Source organism: Carettochelys insculpta, chromosome 14 (assembly GCF_033958435.1).
Source record: "Carettochelys insculpta isolate YL-2023 chromosome 14, ASM3395843v1, whole genome shotgun sequence".
In the NCBI taxonomy this organism is placed as follows: domain Eukaryota; kingdom Metazoa; phylum Chordata; order Testudines; family Carettochelyidae; genus Carettochelys; species Carettochelys insculpta.
In genome coordinates, this window is record NC_134150.1 from 17,321,267 (window position 1) to 17,349,239 (window position 27,973).

The 27,973-nt window shown below is 41.3% G+C and overlaps 1 protein-coding gene across 1 annotated transcript in view; it reads left to right on the forward strand.

The window, feature by feature from the left end:
• LOC142020884 (plasmanylethanolamine desaturase 1-like) overlaps positions 1 to 27,973 on the forward strand; it is a 61,058-nt gene that overhangs the window by 14,041 nt on the left and 19,044 nt on the right. The window contains exon 3 of the mRNA XM_075009127.1: positions 9,113 to 9,204. Within this exon, the coding sequence (XP_074865228.1) occupies positions 9,113 to 9,204 (92 nt within the window). The remainder of the gene's footprint in view (positions 1 to 9,112; positions 9,205 to 27,973) is intronic.

Here is a 27,973-nt window from a genome sequence, read left to right on the forward strand (position 1 = left end):
TGACCAAGAGAAGGAACGTGGATTTTCTAGTATGGATGTACCTGTTCCTGCTAGCATCTGTCCCCTTCTTTTCTACATAGCTGCCTGTCTAGTAGCTCCATCCAATTCTGTGCAGGGGCTAGAAGGTAACTGGGTTGTTAGAATTTAATAATGATCCATATAAGAATGATTCCTCAAGAAGCACATGAGAGTGGTTGGCTTGTGAAATCAGGCGCTGAAGAGGGGCTGAATGGAGGTGCAAAATCAGGAGTTGCCAGGAATGGGCTCTTGGCCTTTTAATCCTTTCTGACATTGTCTTGTGATTGTCTTTATCAGTTCATTTGGTGGACTGGCAGTTTCTGAAAAAGATAAGTTGTTCATTGTTTCATTCCTGTGTTTTAGTTAAACAGATTCTGTTGCCAAGGGTTTGTGCCAGTATAATGAACATTCAATTTGTATCTAATCTTTCCTTTTGTGAAATACTTGGAATACCAAAATTGTCACACACACTTAAATTCTCTGACAGCTACACTTACCTACATGCCTCCAGGTTCCATCCAGCACACACCACACAATCCATTGTTTATAGTCAAGCCCTTTGATACAATCCCGTCTGCTCCAATCCTACTGATAGAGACCAAAAACTTCGAGATCGCTATCAAGCATTCGTAAAACTTAATTACCCACCAGGAGCAGTAACAGACAGACAGGTTGGCAGGGCCAAAGAATACCCAGAAACCAACTATTTCAAGATAGGCCCACAAAGGTCAATAACAGAACACTACTTGTCATTACCTATAGTCCCCAGCTCAAACACCTGCAACCTACAACTGGTACTGGAGCGTGATGCTACACACCAAGAGACCCTGGGTGAGACGCATGTTCTCTCCTACAGAAAACCACCTAACCTCAGGAAAATTCTCACTAGCAACCACAGGCCATACTAATTATACCAAATATACTATCCAATAAGTTCTTGGACTGCATTGGAGACAATTTTTTATTCCGAAAGGCTGGAAAAGCTCCCGGGGGAAGCTGTTCTAGATTTGATTTTAACAAATAGGGAGGAATTGGTGGAGAATTGGAAAGTGGAAGCTAGCTTGGGTGAAAGTGATCATGAAATCACAGAGTTCACAGTTCTAAGGAAGGGTAGACAGGAAAACAGCAAAGCAGAGATAATGGATTTCAGGAGGACAGATTTTGGTAAACTCAGAGAGCTGATAGGTAAGGTCCCATGGGAAGCAAGACTGAGGGGAAAAACAACAGAGGAGAGTTGGCAGTTTTTCAAAGAGACATGATTAAGGACCCAAAAGCAAGCTATCCCACTGCGAAGGAAAGATAGAAAATATGGCAAAAGTCTGCGTTGGCTTAACCAGGAGATCTTGCATGATCTCAAAATAAAAAAGGAATCATATAAAAAATGGAAACAAAGACAAATTACAAAGGATGAATATAGGCAAACAACACAAGAATGCAGGAGCAAGATTAAAAAGGCTAAAGCACAAAATGAGCTCAAACTATCTACAGGCATAAAGGGAAACAAGAAGGCTTTTTATAAATACATGAAAAGCAAGAGGAAGACCGAGGATAGGGTAGGCCCATTGCTCAGTGAGGAGGGAGAAACGGCAATGTGAAACTTTGAAATGGCAGATATGCTTAATGACTTTTTTGTTTCGGTCTTCACTGAGAAATCTGGTGAAGGAATGCCTAACATAGTGAATGCTAGTGGGAAAAGGGTAGGGCTAGAAGTTGAAATATAAAAGAACAAGTTAAAAATCACTTAGAAAAATTAGATGTCTGCAAGTCACCAGGGCCTGATGAAATGCATCTTAGAATTCTCAAAGAGCTGATAGAGGACGTATCTGAGCCTTTAGCTATCATTTTTGGAAAATCATGGGAGACAGGAGAGATTCCAGAAGACTGGGAAAGGGCAAATATAGTACCCGTCTGTAAAAAGGGGAATGAGAATAACCCAGGAAACTACAGGCCAGTCAGCTTAACTTCCATGCCAGGAAAGATAATGGAGCAGGTAATTAAAGAAATCATCTGCAAGCACTTGGAAGGTGGTAAGGTGATAGGGAACAGCCAGCATGGATTTGTAAATAACAAACCATGTCAAACCAATCTGATAGCTTTCTTTGATAGGATAACAAACCCTGTGGATAGGGGAGCAGCTGTGGATGTGGTATACCTAGACTTCAGTAAAGCATTTGATATGGTCTTACATAATATTTTTATCAATAAACTAGGCAAATACAACTTAGATAGGACTACTATAAGGTGGGTGCATAACTGGCTGGCTAACCGTACCCAGAGAGCAGTTATTAATGGTTCTCAATCCTGCTGGAAAAGTATAACAAGTGGGGTTCCGCAGGGGTCTGTTTTAGGACTGGTTCTGTTCAATATCTTCATCAACGATTTAGATATTGGCATAGACAGTATGCTTATTAAGTTTGCAGATGACACCAGGCTTGGAGGCGTTGCAACTGCTTTGAAAGACATGGTCATAATTCAAAGTGATCTGGACAAATTGGAGAAATGGACTGAGGTAAACAGGATGAAGTTTAATAAGGACAAATGCAAAGTGCTTCACTTGGGAAGGAACAATCAGTGTCAGACATACAGAATGGGAAGACACTGTCTAGGAATGACTACAGGAGAAAGGGATCTAGGGGGTATAGTGGACCACAAGCTAAATATGAGTCAACAGTGTGATGCTGTTGCAAAAAAAGCAAACATGATTCTGGGATGAACAAGACACGAGAAGTCATTCTTCTGGTCTACTCTGCACTGGTTAGGCCTCAGCTGGAGTATTGTGTCCAGTTCTAGGCACTGCAGTTCAAGAAAGATGTGGAGAAATTAGAGAGGGTCCAGAAAAGAGCAACAAGGATGATTAAAGGTCTTGAGAATGTGACCTATGAAGAAAGGCTGAAAGAGTTGGGCTTGTTTAGTTTGGAAAAGAGAAGTTTGAGGGAGGACGTGCTAGCGGTTTTCAAATATCTAAAAGGGTGTCATAAGAAGGAGGGAGAAAACTTGTTCTTCTTGGCCTCTGAGTATAGAACAAGAGGCAATGGACTTAAATTGCAGCAAGGGAGGTTTAGGTTGGACATTAGGAAAAAGTTCCTAACTGTCAGGGTCGTTAATCAGTGGAATAAATTACCAAGGGAGGTTGTGGAATCTCCATCTCTGGAGATATTTAAGAACCGGTTAGATAGATGTCTGTCAGGGATGGTTTAGGCAGTAGTTGGTCCTGCCATGAAGGCAGGGGGCTGGACTCGATGGCCTCTTGATGTCCCTTTCAGTCCTAGTATTCTATAACTCTATGATTAATCCTGGAACTTTTCCTTGCAACAAACCCCATTGCCAACTTTGTCCACATATTTATTCAGGAGATATCATCACTGGACCCAACCACATTAATTACAGGATTAGGGGCTCATACACCTCAGCCTGTGTTATATACGCCATCATGTGCTAGCAATGCCCCACTGCTATGGACAAACTGGACAATCACTTTGCAAAAGAATGAATGGACACCATGCAGACATGAGGAATCTGTATACACATAAACCTGTCAATCAGCATTTCAGTGGAGTAGGCTATAGTGTTAAAGACCTGAGAATATGCAACTTAGAACAAAGAGACTTTAACACCAGATTCCAGAGGGAGACATCTGAACTGCTATTTATGCTCAAATTCAACACCTTGAGGCTAAGTCTTAATAGAGGTAGCAATTACCTTATGCATTACAAAGACAGCTTCCCTATAGTTCATATTCTTCGTGATCTCAAGCAGGACACTTAATAAGTAATTTGCTCCCCCCCCCCACTTTCTGTCCTATTTATCAGATTTGTCAGTTTTTATTTACATTTTTTTTTAATCTCTGTGTTATAAAACCGTCATGCCATTTCTGGTACAGCACTATCTCCAGATCTGAAGAAGTGGGTCTGCCCTGTGAAAGCTCATCACCTAATAAATTATTTTGTTAGTATTTAAAGTGCTACATGACTATTTGTTTTGTTAAACTAAATGAGAATGTACAGTTGAGGTATCAAAACCTAAAATTTTATCGCAAGCTTATGAGTGTGCTATTTGAGTGACTCACGTTTGTCACTTCAGCTGCTTGATGTGGATTTGGCACTGTAGTTTATGTTTACATATAGTTTATTCTTTGTATCTCTTTGATAATCATATGCTATATCAGTGGAGCCCCATGTCAGTAACCATAAAAAAAACTTCATGAAGCTTTTCAAATAGCATATTTTGATTTAGACAGTTATTTCATTACTCTTAAGAAGCCTTCTCCACTCTTTTTCTTTCATGTTTAATGTAGAGGGACAGAATGGCTATGGGCTAAATAAAATGTGACATTAGTGTAATTTTTTTCTTTCACGTTTGAATTGATATTAATTTTAAGTGGCCTTTGGTTCTTTAAAGTAATTTGATGCACTTCATTGTCATCATCAGAATGAAAGTACTAAATTGTGACACATTTCAAAGAATATTTCAAATACTAAATCTGGAGGTTACATCTTTATTAGTGCTTGATTACTTGACCCATATTTCCTAACATGATTTCCCTGCTGTAACTTGAAGTGAGGTCATGTAAGTCTAGTATCAGTTGACCTTGAGAGTTAAACCTAAATTTTTTTTTTAAGTTTTTTGCACAGTTGTTAAACATTATCTTTTTAAATGAAGTATTTAAAATTTTTCCATATACTAATATATATTTACAATTTATTTCACACAACTAATATTTTTCCAATCAGCTATGAACAGTAGAAATGCATAGTACAAAAATTAAATAGTATCAAACAATTATGAAAATACCTTCTGTAACACAAGTGGTGGTGGTATATTGAAAGGATGTGTGATAATGGCTAGCAGATGTGGTTTGCCATCTCACCACCACTAATCAGGCTAACATGGTATTACTTCAAACATTCAAATTCCTCCAGACAGCAGCCGTTTAGTTCTATTTTTAAACAACTTCCTGTTTTCTCTGGTCTCATGAAAGTGGAATTTTCCACAAAATTATACTGATCTGAAGCCTAGGAATAATTTAGGAACAGTGGCAAGTTAAAAGTCAGGTATCTCTCTTGAAACCCATCAGATTAGAAACAGGGAATTTTATGGTAGCCCTGTGTAATGGCTGTATTGCCAGCTTTTCAGTGGGTAAGCCACTGGCTTTTACTCTGAGATACCAAATCCTAAAACTTGTTTTGAGCCCCTTAATATCAAACCTTAAAACATCACGTTATTCTACATAGAAAGCTTACTGTCATCACATTTTAGAGATTTCCAACATGTAGTTGGGAAAATCTTTCTGACGTTCTGAGTCCATTGGGCAAAGGACACTAAGAGAATCTGAACTTAAGAGGCAAAGGGAGGTAAATATTTTGAAAACTCCTTGAAACCATTTCTAATTTTTTTTTTCTGAAAAGGATTTGTAATGTGTTGAATGTGAGACTATATGGTTTAAAGATGAATGTGAGACTATATGGTTTAAAGATTTGACCAGCATTGTTGATGCATTTGAATAATTTTCATGTGAGTTTACCACTTCTAAGTAACGTGTCCATTCCAAGTTGATTTTGATGCAGCCTTCGTGCCACACCATCATGCCCTCTGTTTCCCAGGGTGTGACTACTACTAATACAAATGGTCATGGTTCCAGTGTTTAATTTGTGCTAGAACTTGTCATGACTGAGCCCCAGCAGTTCTGGGCTTGGCAGTTCATAGCTCCAGGACTTCCATGCTTGCTGCTTAAGTTTTGAATACCAAAAAATTGCTTGAACCCCTGCACCTCTTTCATTACAAATTAAACGCTGCATCATACCAACTCCAGCTCCTTCTGACCTACATGCAGCTGGACTCCCCAGTTGATCTTTGCCTGTGCTGAAGAAGAAGCAGATGCAGCATGCTGAGGTGGCATCTTGAGCCTTTTTGGCCTGCTTCATTCTTCAGCTGGTAAGGAAAAAGAAGCCGGCCAGGAACTGAAAGCATCTCTACTCTCCAGCACTTTGTTGTGGGCATTGTATGAACATGGTGCTCTGTGCCCTCTTCTCAGAGGGTCCCTGGTTCATCTGAGGGAGGGCTGAAAAGGGCACTTCCACTGCTAATCAGATACTTGTCCTAGGGCTGGACAAACCTCTTAGCTCCCCCACCCCTGAGGCAAAAGGAAGAGGAGAAAGCAGTATCTAAGGGGAGACTGTGCAGCCCAAGTTTCTGTGCCTCAACTTGGAAAAAATCCAGGTGGCTTTTTCTCTTCTTCACGTGAAATCTCACTTATTAAGGACCCCTTTTCATCTCTGTCTCACTTATCTACTTCAGTCTTGTCCCTGGACTTGTGTGTCATGGGTGGCAGAAGAGTGCTGTCTTGTTTGCCTCATTAAATGGGATAAACTGGCTGAAAAGGGGAAGTAGGCTCTGACTCTGGATCTGCTTTTTCCCTTAATCTCAGGAAGGTTGTGCCAGACTCTTAGCTTATCTGTTTGTGTGTGCGCGTGCGTGCGTGCACACACACCTGCGTGTCAAATGAATGATTCCTTAGCAGGAGGAGGGCTTCCAAATATGGTTGCCATGAGCTAACTAAAAGAAAAACAGTTTTTTTTTGGAGCAGAGGCTATTGTCACTCAAACCCATTTGTGCAAAGGAGTGGCAGCCACAATGGGGTGGAGAGAAATGTAAAAAAACATTTGGAAACTTTCAAATGTTTAACTTGTATTGCAAAATTGCTTTTGGACCATCCTGAGGGTTTTCTAGTAGGTGTCACAGCTTGCCAGCACAGAAGTTGGACAAAATATTCTTTAAAGAAACTTGACATGCAACACTACTTTATTTCTTAGAATTCAGGGTTGGGAAACACAAAACAGGTTGCTCCCTAAAACACAGGCACAACTTGTCACACCTTATGCCAGGTTTCATGATAGGTTTGCTCCTTTTATACTTTGCTGCAGAGCACCGTAGCATGCAAGCAGCAACAGAAAACCCTGAGCATTAAAATGCTAGCTGTAAAATTTTAATACATGTTCTGTACATTGTATTTTTGAGGGCATGTCCACAGTGATACAGATTCCCACAAAACTATCTAATCAGTTGTATAGCTTGGACTCAGTGACTGAAATTTGGAAGTCAAGGCAGAGTAATCTATATTATACAGACTTTGCAGTAATTAGCTGGGGAGTTTGCCTGAATGGACAAGGAGGCAAAGCTGTGAATAATAATTTCTGTACCTCACATGGGCACCACTTACTTGATAGAAGACAAGAATTTACCAATGGTATCCATTTATACCAATGGTTTACAATCTGTAAAATATAACTCACATTTGGTTTTACAGAGGTGTTTTTGTGAATTATGCACAATTTGTATGTTACAGAAAGACTGAATTAAGTGTATAATCCTGCTCCCACTGAAGTTTCCTAAATTTGAAAAATTTGACAAGTTGAATGCCTCCAAAGGGAAGGAGAAACATTGTATAGAGAACCCTATTAGAAGGCAAAAGATTGAAGTCCTCACTGTGTTTTTATGCACCCAATGCTCAAGTAAACTCCTGTGAAAATCCATCTGACTTTGGGATTTGGCCATAAAAATAGGCTTGATGAAACAAATGCATAGGCGTGGCTGATTTTAAGACAATCCTTTAGTTGGAATGCTAACATTCTTCATAATGTTAGACTCATGGAACTCAGTTTAACAAGCTGATGGCTTAGAGGTGACTTGATTAAACTATGTACATATTGTCATGGAGAACAAATATTTAAAATGGGTTGTTTGGTTTAGCACAGAAAGTTATAACATGATGCAGTGCTGGAAGTTGAAGCTACATAAATTCAGAATGGAAATAAAGCATGCCTTTTTAAAAATTAAATTCACTATTGGAATGATGTACCAAGCATCAGTGTCGATTTGCTATCACTAACACTTTTAAAACTGAGACTAGATTTTTTCCAACAGATCATCTCTAGGAATTATTTTAGGGAGGGCAGTCTAGATTATCACCATGGTCCCTCCAGGCTTTGGAATCTATGAATACACGTTAAGCGTGGTTACTAAATCTAGTTGTTACTGTGACAGAATTTCATACTGACTTCCTTTTTTTTTTTTTTTTTTTTAAAATTCAGGACAAAGATGGTTTGCATGAAGAATATATTTACTGTGAAGGAGAATTTGTTTGCATGGTAGCTGAGATGGACAATGCAAATAATTGATAGGAAGACAAGTAACTGGCACTGTAATTTTTTTGAATTAACTACTAACTCTTGGAGTTAGATAATTAGCCCATTTGAAAATCCTTTCCTTCCCATTTTATTTGAATAACTAAAATAGAGTTCATGTACAGTAGACTGAGTTTCCAATATGCTTCATATAAAGCTTATGAAATATTAATACAAATCTTCAGCATTTTTGCTAAATGTTAATATTGAACTGGCATTTGAAAATGAGGAAATAGTTCAGCATAAGTAGTTCTTGTAGTATGCTCACACTAAACTCTGATCTAGTATTTTTAATCCTCTCTCTTGTTGAGCTAGAATATGAAATTAAGCATTCAGATCTGGAAACCTCAGTCTCTGGAGAATTTTGCTCTTTTGGAAAAAGGCTTTCAGCACAATGGAACCATCTTATGTAGCTGGAATAAAAGCATTTCTGGAAGGCATTTCAATGAAGATATGAAACTGTACAGGCCATGCAGAGAATGGGGAAGAGAGATAAGGAAGAATATGGTTGAAAAAATATTGAAGAAATAGTTGGCTAACCCCATTATTTTGTACTAGGTTGGCTTCAGTACACCTACCAGAGAGAAACCTTTGAAACCTGATTAATGGATTACTATTAAAATGAACTTGACACCTGCTGACTTGCGGCATTTTTATATGTAAAATTGATTTGCTGATTCTTCATGATTCCAGAAGCAGCTTTTTAATATGTTTTTAATGTATACTTTACATCTGTCTTCATTGAAATTGATTAAACAAATTTTTGCTAATTGTGTGTGGTACCATAAAAAGTAATTTTTGCATTTGGAAATCAGTTGTTTTTTTCCTAAATATCTGCTGCATAGGGTAAGTGGTTGATATAACTTCAGTGTATAGATTAGCTTCTACTGTTAACACTTTTTTTTTATTTCCAGTGGCTGGAATTATTACAGCTGATTTTGCCTCAGGCATGGTTCACTGGGGAGCTGATACCTGGGGTTCTGTTGATATCCCTGTCATTGGCAAGGTAAGGAAAGGTTGACTTGCATTCACTATGAACTGTAAACTAGAAATAAATCATTTTAATATGCTTTCTGAAGACAAAAAATTGAGGGGGAGTGGTGTGTGTCTTTCCAATGTTACATACCTATCAACCAGCAATGTCTGGGAACCTTGACTAAAACTGTTGAGCCACTCCTCATTCTTTCCTGTGTATTGAGGTGCAGATCTCTCTTAAACTAAAGAAATTGCCTTGTTTCAAAGGGAGTATTTCTCCCCAATAAGAATTAGTTTTTTTATAAAACAAATGTTGTAAAAGCATTATATTTTAGTGTTCAGGTTATCCATTGAAGAAGTTTAATCTGTGACATATAAAATTTAGTTCAGAAAAGATTATGCGCTAAATCAAGTTATTTCTACTGTGCCTATTACTATGGTATTGGAACACCAAGGTGTTTAATTTTTAGTAATGCTTACTGGTACTTATATACTGAGATGTGTTGAAGGAGAGGTGTAATTGAGTGACCTTTCTGCAAGTGTATAAAATGTTTTCTTTTTAAAATCAGCCCTGGGAAAAAAAACAGGTCTTACTAGAAATGTACAGGTTTGTGAGGTCTGTAGTTAGTGCCTGAACACCAGTGAAATAAGTAATTTCCTTGTGACAATTCCATATTTAGCACACTAATGAAAGAAGAGAAAGAAAGTGATCTTTGATAAGCTAATTATTTTTGGTACTTGCATCAGAGTTTAGTAAATCAGCATGCTGCATCTGCAGTGCTAACCAAACTAATCTAAAATACTGGCCTCCCTGTGGAGGTATAGAAATGTCATAGTCCATGGAGACTTGCACTGCATTTATGCAGGTCTGCCTTTTCTGTCAGAGATTCAACAGACCTTCCTAGAGAAGATCTACAGTGCTTTAAACAACCTTAACATGGGGTTTAAAGAGATTAATGAATATCAGCCTTGTACTAAATAAATCTTTATCACTTGCTTTACCTGCTACAGTAATTGCCTCAGTGCAATGTAACACATTCAGCCTGCTAGCTTGCTGTTAATCTCAAATACATCTTTGACAAAAGAATCCATTTTATCTTCATTTTTGTATGTGTGTGCGTTCACACATGCCAAATCTGGCTCTTAATCAAGTCATTGAAATACTGTATGTGAGGCAGTTTAGTAATATGAAAGTAATATGGTTGATGAGACCATTTGTATGATATGCTTCACAAAAGCTCTATCTTATCCTCACTTAACTTTGTATGTGGTATAGCACATATGCCCTCCTTTCACATAACAAAATATTCATAGGCATAAATGAGGCATGGGCTCAAAATGGTGGCATGAGGTATATGCAAATAAAGTGTAAGCATAGGTTTGTAAGTGTATATGTGTACACAAAGGTACACACACTTCTTAGATACCAACATTTTGGTCATATATGTAAGCTATTTTAGATTTGATGTGTATATTTGTTTTTTTTTATTTTTCCACTCTGATTTCTGATCTGTTTTGCCAGTATATAAATGTTTCCAGTTTTCATAAAGAAAAAGTGGATTATTTTAAAAGGACTAGTCTCAAAATTATTAACTGCAATTTACAACAGCCAGGAACAACATGTAATAATCACTTTAGTGGTATTTTGTAATTAAAATCATTTTACCTTTTTATTTAGCAGAAAGGGTATAATTAAATTACCTATGCGTCTTCATCTAATGTCAGTCATGAGTAGCAATATCTGGTGTGTATCTAAGTGACTATTATATTAATGTATTTATATTTATCTGCATGGTGGCACCCCCCCATATATTTTCCATTTGCAGTATTGTAGACATGTTGGTTGCAAAATATTAGAGGGAGAGGTGGTGGGTGAGGCTCTATTTTTTAGGGAACAATTTCTGTAGATGGAAGAGGCAAGTTCATCAAGACTTCGTGTTGACTGCTTAGGCTAAACGAATCTGTTCCACCTTGTGTTTAGCTGTGACAGTCTGAGTCCTTTTCCCAGACCTGAAGAAGAGCTCCTAGCACCTCTGCCTTGTCAATCTAATGTATTTTCCAGACATTCAAGAAGTTGAGGGAGAGAAGAATGTTTATGTAGGTCAACTAGTTTCACACTAAGAACGATGGAAGATGTAAATTTTATTCTGGGAATGGCAGAAGCGCTTGCAGAATAGCTTAAAGGACCTGCATAGATAGCTGCATGGCAGAAGTCACAGAACTCTGAGAAATGACTGGAAATGAGAAGGAATATTGATGGAACCAGGCCTGCAGATGGGAGGGTGAGAAGGCAGTTGATCTGGGGCCCAGCAGTTAAAGGGGCCTGGGACTCCCAGCTGCTACCACTGCTACTGCGGCAGCAGCCTGTGCCCCAGGCCCCTTTAAATTGTTGCCAGAACACCATGCATGGCACTCTGTGTGGCTCTGAGGGCTTAGAGGGCAGGGGCATGTGCCACGCTCCTAGTTACATTGAGGACTGGTTGCTCCAGCACCGCCCCTTCTATCCAAGACCCCAAGCCTTGTCTCGGGGCCTGTGGTGGCTGTCAGCCCTGCTGGATGGAGCAGATTGCCTGAGGGTATCACTAAACTTGATATCAGTGGATAATTAGGAGCGGACATAGCCTTGAAATATATAATGAGCTTTATCTGATGCACTGGTGGAAGGGATTCATAATGGGGTATGATGAGGCCATCCATTGGATCAAGAGATCACCGTAACAGCTGGATGGTATATGCACTGAAGAAGCAATGTGTGTGTTTCGAGGATGGAGAGGATGGCCAAGACTTTCAGAAGTGCAGTCCCTCACAGTGCCTTTGCAGTCAAGTTCCAAAGCACCTTAGGGCAAATTAAAATTGAACATAGAAGGCAATGCAAGTGGTTGGGTATTTATCTCTCTTGCAAAATCAGGCTGCATATATTTTGAAACTGTCTGTGTCTGGTGCACAATATGCCTGGTAAACAGGAAGGTGGTGTAATCGGGGCGCTGGATTGAGAATCAGATGAACCTGGGTTTTATTTAGAACTCCTTGCCAGAGGATGTTGTGAACACCAGCACTTTCACAGGGGTCAAAAAAGAACTAGATACATGCATGGAGATTATGTCCATCAATGGCTATTGGCTGGGATGGGTAGGAATGGTGTTTCTAGCCTCCTGTTTGTCAGAGGCTGGAAGTTGATGACAGGAGAGGCATCACTTGGTGACTGCCTGTTATGTTCACTCTCTCTGGGGCATCTGGCATTGGTCACTACCTGAAGAAAGGCTAGAAGGACCTTTGGTCTGACCCAGCATGGCTGTTCTTATTTTCTTATGTTGCTTTCATTTCTGCCACTCACTTGTCATGTGGCCTTGGGCACATCTCTGTATCATGCTGTGCCTTAGTTTCCCCATGTGTAAAATTGAGATTATATTTGCTTTTCTTTTTAAAGTGCTTTGAAATAAGTATGAAAAGTTTATATGAGAAGGTTTTATTCCTAAATTCTGCAGTGCAACCCTGATAATTTTCCCGTCCTATTATTTTCTAAATTTTCTTAAGTCTTTAGAAAAACACTTTTGTGTAAGAGGAATAGAAATGCATTGCGCATAACTGTATGAAAGAGCTTTACCATTGTTTAACCTCAACTTCCAGATAACCTAAGGCTGAGCAGTTGAGACTGAATTGTGCATTTATTTGAACCATTCTTGATTGAGGGGTGTGAATTTACTCCTTACATTTAGATGATTATTTTATACTGTATTTCTTGACCCTTCACGGCTGTGTTTGAAGCTTGTGGTTGCTAAGCACTTTCTGCCTCCTTCTTTAGAAATCAGTCACAAGACAATGACAGGTTTGAGACTGTATTTGAGAGGCTGGCAGAGCGGTTGGCTTTTTCTTATACTCGCAGCAATCCTCACATATTTCTTGCTGCTGAGCTGCTAAGACCATGACCTGTCTGATGCTGTAATACTTCTTCCCTTTTCTCCTTTGACCCAATGTTTTCAGAGTTTCCTTAGAGTCCTGCCTGTGAACCACATACGCTGCAGCTTGATGCCTCTGTGTGTAGCTTTTGGGTTTGCCCTTGCTCTACAGTTGACCTTGCGAGGTCTTTCTTTGCTGTAATGTTTATATTTTATTCATTTTCAAGGTAGAGTGCTTACCCTCAGAGTTGTTGTTCTCAAATAAGTACCAATCTCCATAGCAAAGAAATTTACAGGGAAGCTGTAATGCTAAGACTGTACAGACACATGAAGCTTAAATGTCAGTCAAGTCATTTCTGAGGGTAGAGCTTTCTCTTCAATAAGATTTCAGAATTAGAACCATTACTCGTACTAATATCTTTGTGGAAATACATCAGGTTACAGCAGATGTTGCACCAATAGTCTTAGGATGAGAAGGAAGATTATTTTTGAGGCATTTTCCCATTGAACAGGCCACTTAACTCAGAAGAAGGCAAATAACTATGGAGCTGTCCAGACTTCCACGCCTTAAACATTAAACCCTAAGCCCACATTTTAGATCCTAAAGGAAAGGGGCCTGATTTCCAAAAGTACTAGCTTCCTACCACTCCCATGGAAGTCAATGTGCGAAGGCAGCTATCCCTGAGTAGCAATAGGATTGGAAAACTGGCACAGGCCAGGGACAAGGAAAGGGAGATCTCCATCTTCCCTGAAAGACACATTGACCAGAGACAAAAAATTTTCCTTGCTTCCTGCCGGAAGAAGAAAAGGGTTAGTTGTAAGTGAGGCTGGAGACACAGGCCAGGGAGAAGATCTACGATTCAGTGCCCAAATTTCATTATTCTGTATCCACAAGTGCACATCCAGTGACAATAAGTTTATTGTAGATGGAAAATTAGACCTCTAACTGGCTGATGCACCCACTGTTGCTAACGAGATGAGCAGTTACGGAATTAATCTGTGCCCAAAGATGGACTTAGAAGCAAAAATGTTCCATCTTGTCATTTTAAGTTAGGAGCTTGTTTTTCAGAGGTGCTGATGTACAGTCTTTTCCCAGGGTTCCCTAGTGGAACACAGCTTTTTGGTGTCCACCCCTTAGGCCAGCCCAGACAGAAGCATTCTGGAAATACCCATCCTTGAGATTCCAGTATAGAAGTCTCAGCATTTTAACATATGCAGCTCTTGGTCACAGTTGTGTCTCACATGTGGAATTTCAGTCTCCTGCCAACACAATGTCACTTGTGTATTTTGCTTGCCCTACCGAGATCGACCCACTACTCAGATCTTACCTTGGTGGCTGCTTCTGGTGCAGCTCCTTGGTTATTTTGTTTGTTCAGTATCTCATCTGCACCCTCTCAAGGCACCAGCCAAATCCCCTTTTACAGGGACCTCAGGTGAATCCAGTAAACAGGAAGAAGAGCCCAACAATACAAACCAATTTTACTTTAAAAAAAAAAAAAGCAATTGAAACTAGCCTGTGACTACCCAAGAGTAGCTAATGGGACAATTATCAAGGAGCATGACCATGTTTCCCAGTGCTGAATAAGGTATACCAGATAAAATTCCAGTGGGCTCAATAGCAATCCATCAGAACTATCAGGTACAAACATTCAAATTAACATGAAGTTGACTGAACCCCTGTTAAAAAGAAATACTGTGTAGTTGGATACTTTTTATTTACCTTCTAATCTTTAAGGCTTCAGAGTTCACACGGGGAGTGCTCTCCCTCGCGCTCGCGCTCTCTCTCTCTCTCTCTCTCTGATCTTTCTGGCCTGGCCCATTGTGTCCTCAATGCCTGGCCGGGGCCTTTGGAAAACCTGCCTCTTCTGGCACAAGGTGTCATGTCTTCCTGAGGCAGCTCATGGGGGAAGTATGCAGGGTTACATGCGTGCCAACATTTCTGCTAGAGCTCACCCCAGAATATGGCCAGCAGCAGCCATTCAGCACTGAGTGTGAGGGATGGAAGCAGCTTATCACTTCCTGCCTTGCAGTGTTGAGAGGCAGCTAACATCTCCAGGCTGCTGCTGGCCACTGATTAACCGAAGTGTCTCCTTGTCCTCTGGCTACGTTTTGTGCAGTAAGGGGCTAGCTAAGCTGCAAGGCTGCAGGGTGCACAGAGCCTCAGAAACCTGACTCTGGGGCCTTCAGCGAACACAGCCAGAGAGTTGGCTCAGCAGGAGAGGGCGTCTGAGGGACAGAACAGGGCCACGTTCCTTGGGGGCAGGACTCAGGGTGGAGGTGGAGTGAAGAGGTTGCTAAACCCCTGCTGTGCAGGTTGCTGTGGAGCCTGCAGGCTCAGGGTGCAAATGGGCTGGAAATCACTCCCTTCCCCCCCCCAAGCACTTAGCTGAGGGGTACATGGGTTTGGTACTCACAGGACTTGGCACCTGGCCAGAGTTTTGGGCTTTCTTGGAGCACCAGCTCAACCAGGGACAGTGAGGGAGGGAAGGAACCTGCTGGTTAGTTTCTGGGTGAGATGAGCACTCCAACCAGATTAGTAGAATCACAGAATCCTAGGGCTGGGCTGGAAGGGACCTCAGGAGGTCATCGAGTCCAACCCCCTGCCTAAAGCTGGATCAACCATATCTAAACCACCCCAGCCAGGACCTTGTCAAGCCAGAACTTAAAAATATCTAGGGATGGAGATTCCACCACTTCTCTTGGTAACACATTTCAGTACTTCACCACTCCCCTGGTGAAATAGTTTTTCCTCATATTCAACTCACACTTCCTTCTCTGTAGCTTGACCATTGCTCCTTATTTTGCCATCAGTCATTACTGAGAACAGCCTATTTCCATCCTCTTTAGAGCTCCCCCCTGCAGGAAATTGAAGGCTGCTATCAAATCGCCCCTCAATCTTCTCTTCTGCAAACTAAATAAGTTCAGATCCATCAGACTCTTCTCATGTGCTCCAGCTGCCTAAACAATTTTGATGCCGTCCTCTGAACCCGCTCCAATGCATCCACATCCTTTATGTACTGGGGAGCCCAGAACTGGACACAATACTCCAGATGAGGTCTCACCAGTGCTGAATAGAGGGGAATAATAACTTCTATAGGGCTGTGTCTACACTACAAGGTAAAAACAAATTTAAATCAGTTAGCTTGATTTTACCACATGACTGTCTGCACTATAAGACCATTAGCTCGATTTTCGGTGAAGTAATTTCAAGATTACAAAATTGCAGTTACCTGACATGTATAGCATCAAGCTCGAATTCAGAGGTTCGGTTAAAGGCAAGCGTGGAAGCGCCACATCTTACAAGTGAATTAATTAGCCTCCAGTGGTGTCCTGTATGTAACCCATAATGCCCCTCAGTGCTCCGCTTTGGCCACTCCTCTCCAGTAAGAGTAACAGCGTGAATTTCCAAGCAGCGAACCTTTAGCTGTGGGCTCATATGAGCATGAGAGCCTGAGAAATGGCTTCTTTTTTTCTCTTCTGTTAGCAGTGTGCATGCATCTACCCATTCAAACAGCCTCTGCTATTTTCTGCGCTGCCTGGGGCCAACCTCTGACCTGCCATACCACATGTCAACAACGCTGTGCTGGGGGGCTTGCTTGCGTAACACACCAAGAAACTTTGTGTTCAAAACCCTTTCCCTCCCTGACAGGCACCAAACAGTCTGGGGCTTCCCTGTGCTCAGCCACATCATGCGGTTGCCCCCAACCTAACACAATAAAAAGATGTGCCTGCCATTCGGTGCTGACCGTGCTGCCAGTCACATGTTTAGGGCACTGAGTGCAGGAAAGATATTCTGGGCTTTGCTGTCACCGTGGGGAAGTCTCCCCTGGTGGTTAAGATACCGGGGGGCTTTGCTGCCATGGGGAAGGACCACCTCAACTGGCCCCCCACCCACTGACCTCCCCCCACCCATACCAGGCTTCACTGTCGCCAGGGAAAAGTTCCCCCCCAGTGGCTCAGGGGCTTGCTGCCACCAGGGAAGGAACAGCTCAACTGGTCATCCACTGACCTCCCGCCTCCTGTCCCCAGCCCACCTGGGCTTGCTGACACCGCGTGGGGGAGAGGGGAACCAAAAATTTTTTTTTTCCTGCACATTTCTATCCTCTTTCTTCTAACTTTAAAAAACAGTCCAGGACTCGGCATTAAGACTCTTCCCCTCACCGATACAGTGTGTGGAGAAACCAAAAATTCTTTCTTCCTACACACTTCCCCATTTAAGAAACATTCCAAGCCCCTGCATTATTTTCAGGGATCATATTTCAGCAGTGATGGGAGGTGGGATTCTCAGTGGGTGGCCAGTTGAGAACATAGTGCTGCATGAAAGCCTTACAGTACACTGAAAATCCAAATACCCTTTCCAATAACAACATTAATGAACAGGAAAACCAAAAATTCTTTCTTCCTGCATTCTTCTCAATTTAAAAAACATTCTGGCCTCTGCCTTATTTTCTGGGATCACATTCATGCAAAACATGTGGATGGCCAGTTGAGAATACAGTTGCTGCACCCAAGTTGGCAATGTAATGTATGGGGAAGCCAAAAATTCTTTCTTATAACTTTGAGCGTCTCTGCATTATTTCCAGGGATTGACATATTTTCAGGAATCAGGGGGGCAATGATGAAAATGCAATGGGAAAAGATGACATCAAGACCAGCGAGCATATGTAGCATGCTATGGGGATGAGGGAACTGTGGGATAGCTTCCCACAATGCCCTACTGCAACAGTCGAAGTTAGCCAGTTTGTGTGTGGCAGCAATGAGTCGACTTTGTGGGAAGCAAGGTGGAAGTTAGGATGGTCAAAATCGAACTTGTAATTCCAGTATTAGAAAATCGATAAAATTGAATTTATTTGTATCTCATAATATAGACGAAGCCTAGATCTGCTGGACATACTTCTCCTAATGCACCCAAATATGCCTTTAGCTTTCTTGGCTACAAAGGCACACTGTTGACTCATCCAAAGCCTCTCATCCACTGTAATCCCCAGGTCTTTTTCTGCTGCACTGCTACTTAACCAGTTGGTACCCATCCTGTAGTAATGCTTTGGATTCTTCCATCCGAAGACCTTGTTGAACCTCATCAGATTTCTTTTGACCCAATCCTCCAATTTATCTAGGTGACTCTGGATCCTTTCCCTAGCCTCCAATGTATATAACTATCCCCCTAGGTTAATGTCAGCTGCAAATTTCCTGAGAGTGCAATCTATCCCCTCATCCAGGTCATTAATAAAGATGTTGAACAATACCAGTCCTAAAACAGATCCTTGGGGCACTCCACTTGAACCCAAGTGCCATTGAGCCATTGATCACCACCCATTGGACCCGACTGTATAGGCAGCTTTCTATCCATCTTACAGTTCATGTGTCCAATCCATACTTCCTTAACTTATGGGCAAAAATGTTGGAGGAGACTGTATCAACAGTTTTGCAAAAGTCAAGGTATATCACATCCACTGACTTTCCCATATCCACAGAGCTAGTTACCTCATCATAGAAGTTAATCAGATTGGTCAGGGTATGACTTGCCCTGGCTGAATCTGTGTTGACTACTCTTAATCACTTTCCCCTCTTCCAAGTGCTTCAAAAATGGATTCCTTGTGGATCTGCTCCATGATTTTTCCAGGGACTGAGGTAAGACTGACCAGTCTGTAATTCCCTCAGTTGTCCTTCTTTCCTTTTTTAAAGATGGGCACTAACATTTGCCTTTCTCCAGTCATCTGGGACCTCTTCCAATCTCCAAGTTTTCAAAGATAACAGCCAAAGGCTCTGCAGTGACATCTGCAGTACCTTTGGATGCATCAAATCGAGACCCATGGGTTTGTGTGTGTCGAGCTTTTCTAAATAGCTCTTAACCCGTTCTGTCCCCACTGAGGAATAACCACCTCCTTCCCATGCTGCGTTGCCTAGTGCTGTAGTCTGGGAGCTGATCTTGTCCATAAACACTCAGGCAAAAGAAAAGCATTGAGTATTTCAGCCTTTCCCACATCATCTATCACCAGGTTACCTCCCTCATCCAGGAATGGCTCCACACTCTCCTTGATCACCCTCTTATAGTTAACATGCCTGTAGAAACCCTTCTGGTTTCCCTTCCCATTCCTTGCTAACTACAGTTCCAGTTGTGCGTTCACTTTCCTGATTACTCCCTGGCATTCTCCAGCAATGCGTTTGTATTCCTCCCTAGTCATCTGTCCAAGTTTCCACTTCTTACATGCACCCTTTTTGTTTTTAAGCTCACCAAGGTTTTCCCTTGTAAGCCAAGCAGGTTGCCAACCATATTTGCTTTTCTTGCTGCACATCGGGATGGTTTGTTCCAGTGCCTTCAGTAAGACTTCTTTAAAATCCTGCTGGTTCTCGTCAACATCTCTCCCCTTCATATTTGCTTCCCAGGGGATCCTGCCCATCAGTTTTCTGAGGGATTCAAAGTCTGCTCTACTGAAATCAAGGGTCTGTATTCTACTGCTCACCTTTCTTCTTTTTGTTAGTATCTTGAAATCTACCATCTCATGATCACTGCAGCCCAGGTCACCACCCACTTCTATTTCTCCTGCTATTTCTTCCCTGTTTGTGAGCAGCAGGTCAAGCTGCACTCAGCCTGTGGTCAGTTCCTTCAGCGCTTGTACCAGGAAGTTACCCCCAACATTCTCCAGAAACTTTCTGGATTAACTGTCTGCTTCTGTATTGGTCTCCCAACAAATGTCTGGGCATTTAAAATCTCCCCTTGACAACGAGGACCTGTGATTTGGAAGCTTCTCTTGGCTGAAGAAATACTTGTCTACCTCATCTACCTGATCTGGTGGTCTATAGCAGACACTAGCCAAAATACCACCTCTCTTGCTTCCGCCTCTAAGCAGGGGCTATTTCTACATGTAGTGCTGGGATCAGGATGTGTCCTACCAGGGAGAATATGAAGGAACAGCGGGGTTAGGGGGAGTTGTAATGTTGTCTAATTAAAATATAACAATATAGCTCACTGTTGCAACCATTGTTATAGTGCAACAAATCTTGGACAAAGTGTGCCAGGTGAGGTGTCGATGAAAAACTTATGATCTGCTGGTTATGATTATGCTATTTGTATGCATATATCATGTTTTGTATTTGAAGTTATGAATATGTGTTAGGTAGTTGTATATCACTATTTTTGATTCTCAGTAGACCAGTGAAGCATTTGGCCTGAATATTATGAAAACTCCTCAAGATGGATGGCCCATTGAGGAGTGAGTGACTCACGATGAACCTTGTAGGGATGGTAACTAGTTAACGTTTTTAACTCAGGACCTATTGCCTGGCCCGCCAACCCGATGCTGCCGGCATTCACCAGCCAGGGCCAATTACCAACATGCTTACTGGTTAATTAACATCCCTAGGACCTTGGGAGATGCCAATCCACATCTGCTGAGCCTTCCTGGGAACGTGCAGACTAGATGGGGATAGTGTTGTCCACCAGCAAAGAACTGAGTCATGCATGGACAGGTGACTTACCCATGTGACCCCAAATATCATTGTACTTTTCCCCAGAAAGAACCTTGGGATTCTCGCCACATGGGAGAAGATGTAAAAGGCTCTGGAAATCCCTCCATTTTGTCATCAGTTCTGCTTTTTACTTCTGGAAGTATTTTCCTACACACTGAAGTTTTAAACAAAGTACTGAATGACCCATCCAAGCTATGGATGTACTCCAGAGACTTGACTTAAGCCAGCGGTTTATTCTATGGCTGTTACAAGCTGGAACCAGGGACTTTGCAACTCTTGTGTGTATTTGATCCCTTTAACTAATTTTCTTTTTTTTCCTTTCCTTTCTTTTCAATTTTAAATACTAAAGAATTGGCAGTGGGGTGAGTTTTGGGTATGATCTGAGTTATAAATTGACCTTGGGATCACTGTTCACTGTAAGCTGAGCACTTGAGCAGCCACCTAGGAGAGAGTCAGGTCCCACACAGCTGATTGGCAGAGAGCCCACAGCCACTCACACCCAGCAACATATATTTTACAGGTGGCGTACATGCGCACATGCCTCGGTGCCCAAGATTTCCTCTGCACGTGGATGGAAATAACACTACTACGCATATAGCTGGTCCTTTGGGCTCTGCAGAACCTGGTCTTAGATGAGATTGGTTTCATACCCACTCATCTATATAAGGAGTGCTATGGGTGATGATACAGGGGAACTGGAGTGTATGAGGTTACTGCTTGTATGACTTTTTGTAAGCCTGCATGGTTAAACAAAAGTTCTCATTTGGAGTACCTTGTAAGTGAGGGATCCCCAGTTTTGGGCTGTGGGAGTTTGTCCTGAATTCAACACCCTCCGAAGTATCAAACTAGTATGCCTTGCTACAGAAGCAAAGGGGCCAAGCAGGGAGAAGACAGTGAGAGGGGAATCGTGTAAAGGGCTGATGGGTGGGCAGTATAGGCGACACGTAACCAGGTTCTGCCTGGAGCTTGCCTGCACTCACCAGCCGCTGCAGTGCACTGCCAGTGCTGGCTGGAAATGGGATGGGGGTGAGGCTGTGCTGTTTGACGGCCAGCATGCAGTGAGGGCTGGGCTGCACTAATGCAACAGCAAGGGAAGTGGCTGACTTTGTGTGTTGTGCCTTCACCCTGCCACCCTGCAGGCACACACACCCTCATTGTCAGATAATAGACCCTCCCATTCACCATCAGTGGGTATCCAGCCCACTGCATGATCCACCAGTATTGATGGGGAGTGTCTGTGGTGTGGGAGGGGGGATTGTCCTATATTGGCTATTTGCCCATTTTTAAGAAAGTGTCAGGACACTTGCAGGAGGACTTAAATATTGTGCCTTTAGAAACAGGGCGTCTGGTCACCCTATAGCCTGAGAGACTTAGGAGCACAACTCCTAGTGAAAGTCATTGGGGATTGTACTCCTAAATCTCTTAGAGTTTTCAAAAATCTTCCTTTTTAAAGGCTAAACCCCCTTCCTTGAAAAGGCTGAAAAGTATTGTGCCCTTACAATTTCCAGAACGGTGGTTGTTGTGTGTGCTATGCATTTTAGCCAAAAAAAAAAATGCCAAGAGATTTTATTAATTATATTAACACGATGAAGCTTTGTCTCCCACTTGATAGCCATCAGTTAGCTTACTTCTGAAGTTTGACTCCTGAATAGCAATGCAGATTACATGTTTACTGTTCCCAAATTTATTTATTTATTCCCAGTGTAATCTTAGCGTCATTTTTATCATTCGCTGTGTGATGTATCTTCCTAGCATAGTGCTCAGTATTGACCATGGGTCCCTCTGTGCTTCCAGAGCCAGTGCATTAATGCTGGGTTTTTTTAGAAAGGAGATAGTATAGTTCTAAATGGGCCTCAGTATATAATTTTCCTTTGGCAGCAATTATTTTCTTCTTCTGCTACAGTGGCTACTATACATCTTCTTTACATTAATAGTGTTATAAATACATTCAGGAGCTGCGTGGAGGGTAAGAGTATTTTCAGTTTCTTATTCTATAATTCCAGATAATTACTTGGTGTAAATCAATTTTGTCTGCAGTTTTCTGCAGATTATTTTATTTAAATTAATACTATTTTGATATGTTTACTTTTGTGTTCTTATTGTTCACTCTTTTTCATGCTTCCTTTGGAAGTGTAAAAACTCAGAAATCCAGCCACAGAGACGGGGCTCTCAAAAATATATCAGTATTTGCTTTTAGCTTGCAGGACTTCACATCAGCATCATTGCTCTTATCTTAAAGCTGCCATTTCAAAAAGTGCTCTTTCATAGTGACTGGTGCTTAATTGAATAGTTCCCATTAGCTGTCTCTTTCTCAATTTGATTTCTGTACTTAACATGATGAATACAGAGATTTGTAAGAGCAACAAGTGCTACTACCCTATTAGCTATAGCAGGAAAGAAAATTGGCACGTTTCTCTAATTAAACATGCTGGTTTTTTTTAGAATTTCTTTAAGAAATTCCTTGATTTGTGTGCACCAGATGATAAAATTTCTTAGTGTCAAAATCTCTTAGTAATGTAAAATATTTCTAGGTCTCAGGCTAGGCTGTTCTATGTTTTCAAACTAAAAGCTATCCATAAGGGACATTTTTTTAGAGTTCTTTGAATAGTGTCCCCATGGATGCTCCATGTCAGGTACGTATGTGCTTTAAATTGGAGATTTTCCATAGTAGTACCCATACAGCACATTAATGCACCCTACTCATCCTTGTGTTATGCAACTCCCATTAAGTCTGTAAGCATAGGGTTTTTGTCTTATAATTGGACATGTGTTGCAATCCCATTTCCATGAGAGAACCTCAGCACCTGGCTATTCTCTCCATTAGCTGCTATCATTATGTGTGGTGTATGTGCTGAACTATAAATTTGGTGATGTTGCTGATAGTTGCAATCTTTTAAATGTTGCAGGATTGCTTGCTTGCTTTTTTTTTCCTTTTCTTTCAGTGGCCCACTTTGATGTATGGCTGGCTTTCACCCTTTTTCATAGTGGGGGAAAAAGCAGCTTTGATTCTGTTTATCCTGAGAAATTTTACAAAATACTCTATGTCAGCTTTGAGCCAGTGGAATTTCCTTCTTCCAAGTTTCTTGGGATCATTTTCTTTTTTTCTGAAGTCATGTTCCATCTTGTAAAGATCCATAGCTGTCTTCAAATTCACTTTTATATACTGGAAAGTTGATTTAAGACATACAGTTTTCTAGGAGAATACATTTGTCATTAAAATGTAAAAATTCTTTCATGCAAGCAGAATTTTTTCCTACTAGCAATTGGCAGTGTGCAGATACACTGCTATGTTTCTCTGAGCTATGTTGCAAATGATGGGATTCTGAGGTGTACGTGTGTGTTGGCAGTTGCTAGATTGAGGCATTAAAAAGTAATAAACAGCACTTGTCCCCCTGCAGTTTTCCTTTTAGAGTCTTGACTTAACTTTGACTTAAACACTTGTACTCTACAGAGCATAGGTAATCTACAATTCTCCTCCACCTCACTCTGTCGCAAGAAAAGTTATCTTCTAGCTGACTCTAGGAGTACACCAGTTGTTGTCCTCCAATCTCTGTAGACATTCTCAATGTTGTCCAAGGTCTTCCTCTTTTGCATTTTACTGGTGGGCTCCATGTGAGAACTTGATGGACTATCCTGGATGATGGTTTTCTCAGAGTGTGGCCCAGCCAACCCTACTTTCTTCTCTTGATTTGAACATCAAGTGGTTCTTGTCCTTCTCTGTTCCAAAACTCGTAATTTGTGACAAAGTCTTGCCATTTGATGTAAATAATGTACCTCAGGCATCTGTTTATGAGTGCCTGTGTCTTGTCATTTGAAGACTTTTACTACACCAGGTCTCAGTTTTGTCTTTTTAGATATTATTTGTAAACTCCATATTTGACAAAGTGTCTTGAATGCAGCTGTTGCTTTCCCTATCATGGCATTGATGGCCTTGTCTGTTCTTCCATCTCTGCCCATAATACTCCCCAAGTAAGTGAACTGCTCTACATCTTCCAGGTCATCTTCTTCCCTTGTGATGGTGGTGTTGAACTCGTGGATCCTAATTCTCTTGGTCTTTCCCTTGTTAATACTCAGTTGAGTCACTGAGGCAGTTTTGTCTAGTATTGCAACCTTTTCTTCCATGCTTTCATGTTGGTGTAAAAGGAGAGTGACATTGTCAGCAAAATCAGTGTGCTCTAGCCATTTGAAAAGTGTCCACTGAATGCCCTGTTGTCCTGCTCAAAATCTAATCCATAGTGATCAAGAACAGGAAAGGTGATTAATATAGGCACCCTTGTCACACTCCTGACAATATGCTGAAGGATGCAGTCAATGAACAGTATAAGCCTGCAGTTTTGGGCATGTGTGAGACAGAATGGACACAAACTGGGCATCTACGCTTTGCAACAGGTGAAACCCTCATCTACTCAGGACATGAAGAAGAGGGCACACCACACACAGAAGGTGTGGGCTTGATGCGATAAAGAGAGGCATATGGTGCTTTAATGGAGAGCACAGCAGGATCATCCTGTAGAACCAAAGCCAGATTCTACACCCAGGTGCAGAAGGTACTGATTGTACAATAAAAACAAAAAAGCAGTCCACTAGCACTTTAAAGACTAACAAAATAATTTATTAGGCGATGAGCTTTCGTGGGACAGACCCACTTCTTCAGACCATAGCCATACCAGAACAGACTCAATATGTAAGGCACAGAGAACCAAAAATAGTAATCAAGGTTGACAAGTCAGAACAATTATTATCAAGGTGAGCAAATCAGAGAGCAGAGGGGCAAAAGGAGGGTGGGGAAAGTCAAGAATTAGATAAAGTACGTAAAAGAGCCCCTGTAATGAGCTAGAAAATTGTATCCCAGTTCAAACCACATGTTAATGTGTTGAATTTGAATATAAAAGAGTATTCAGCAGCCTCTTTTTCCAAACCACTCTGAAAATTCCTTTTCAGTAAAACACAGACTTTCAGGTCATTAACAGAATGGCCCACTCCATTAAAGTGCTGACTGACAAGTTTGTGAATCAGGAGTGTTTTTATGTCTGTTTTATGCCCATTAATTATTTGTCTAATAGAGTTTGAAGTCTGTCCAATATACAAAGCATCTGGGCATTGTTGGCACATGATGGCATATGTGATGTTAGTAGAGGAGCATGAGAATGTGCCTGTGATTCTGTGAATAACCTGGTTAGGTCCAGTGATGCTATCTCTAGAACAGATATGTTGGCAATGGGCCTTGTTGCAAGGAAAAGTTCCAGGATTGTTATTCCTGTGGTATGGACTGGCTGTTGCTGAGAATCCTCATAAGGTTGGAAAGCTTCTGTAGGAGAGAACAGGCTTGTCACCCAGGGCCTTCTGGAGTGTGGCATCCTGATTAAAGATACGCTATAGGTCTTTAATAATGCATTGCAGTGGTTTGAGTTGGGGGCTGTAAGTAATGACCAGTGGTGTTCTGTTCTTGGCTTTTTTGGGCCTATCTTGGAGTAGCTGATCTCTGAGTGTTCGTTTGGCCGTGTTGCCAACCAACAAAGCAGCTGAGGAATGCAAAACAGATTTTAATGAGAAACTCCAAAGTGTTTTGAACTAGAAAGCAAAGAAGGATATCTTGATTTTGATGGGTGACTACAATATGAAAATTGGAAGCATAAATACAGGAAGAGAACAGACCATGGGAAAAGAAGGCCTAGGCAACATGAATGAAAATGCAGAGCACTTCAGTGAGTTTTGTTCCTTCAATAGTTTGGTGATAGATGGTAGAGTTTTTCCACAGAAAGAGATCCATAAGGTTTTAGAGTCTGTTAGTAACAAAAACAATTTACTTAGGAGAACTCAGTACATGGGTAAGATTATCTTACTACGATAACTAACGCAAATATATATTTTGTGTGCAAGAGTCTATCGGGTTTTTTTTGTTCTTTGGGTTTTTCTGTATGTTTTTAGAAGATACAGCAGTCAAACTTAATTGAATGATTAGCAGCAATCAGAAGAAACTTACAATGCTTTTTGGGAAAAATATGATCCAAATTATGTTTTATACCTCAAGCACATATTAACTCGCTTGTACTTGGGATAACCTTACTTGGGCTTTTTTGTGGTTATTTGTAGTGGGTGGTTATTTGTTCTCTAGGCAGCCCCAAACATATACTAAGCACTTGACTGACAGGGAGAGTTAATATGGAGAGATTAGTTTGGTTTTTTGTAATGAACAACGAGGTATTCTGAGGTTCTGTAGCTGTCTGAGGTTATGGCTACACTTAGAGTGGCGTGAAAAGTACAGACTGCCTGTCCTCCAACCCTGGCTATAAATAAGGAGTGCCTCAAGAATCCAAACTTCTAAATGAGCAGAGCTAAAAATCTGAGGCTATGTTTAGATTATAGGGGTTTCTTGGGAGAAGTTTGTATCGGAAGATATCTTGCAACAAAATTTCTGTCAACAGATCACATCCAGACTTAGGGGCAGATCGAAAGAGCGATTTGCTCTGTCAACAGAGAGCAGCCAGACTGCCCGGCCACTCTACTGGCAAAGTGGCCACCAGGAACCACAGCAGACAGGGTTGAGCAGTGTCCTGGAGGCCTTTTAGGTCGACAGAAGGCGCCACGGAACATCCAGACTGGCATTTTGTTGACAGATCTCTGTCAACAGCAGCGTTCTTCCCTGTGGTGAGCAGGGTAAAGTTGTTGACAAAAGCACTGTGTTTTGTCGACTTACTGTTGAGAATGCACTTGGCAAGCTGCACGCTCCCTGAGTTTTGTCAACAAAGCCCTGTAGCCCAGACATAGCCTGACAGTATAAGGCTCTCTACATGCTTGTGTAGTGTGTCTGCTGTCTACACTGTTGTTTTTCATATGTAGCCTCTTGCTGCTGGAATCTCTTCCCACCACAGGAAGGGCTTTACCAGCAGGGAACAACCACGCCTTTTTCTTACTACCTCTTCCCAGCCAGAGCTTTTCACTGTTGCGTGTAGCTACATACTAGAGCGTGGCTGCAGCCTGCTGTAAAATGTACCCTGCTGATGAAGACAAGGTCTACATAATGTAGTTGCTCGTCACTTTTTGGTGGAAATATACTTTGCTTTGAATTGTACTACTTACAGCTTGGTTAACTTATTTTTAATATCATAATTTCTATGCCAGACTTCCTTTCTCTTCCTTGACTTGTCTTTTCTCTGATGAATTCTTTCTTTCTTGTTCTGTCGTATCAGTCAATATTTGTGTACCCACAGAATGTAAAATCTTGAAGCTGTAGGTAGCGTGGTATTGAATTATTTGGTGTGGAAATTCAAATGCAGAAGCTGTAATTATAATGTCTCTAAGGTTCTTTGCAGCTGTGTTAAATAAACCTTAGTTTTTTTGGTGGAGCTTGGCTTACTACTTTCAATGTACCTATAATGTAAATTAAATTATTCCATTCATTGCGGAAATTTGAATAGTAATCCTGTGACATGA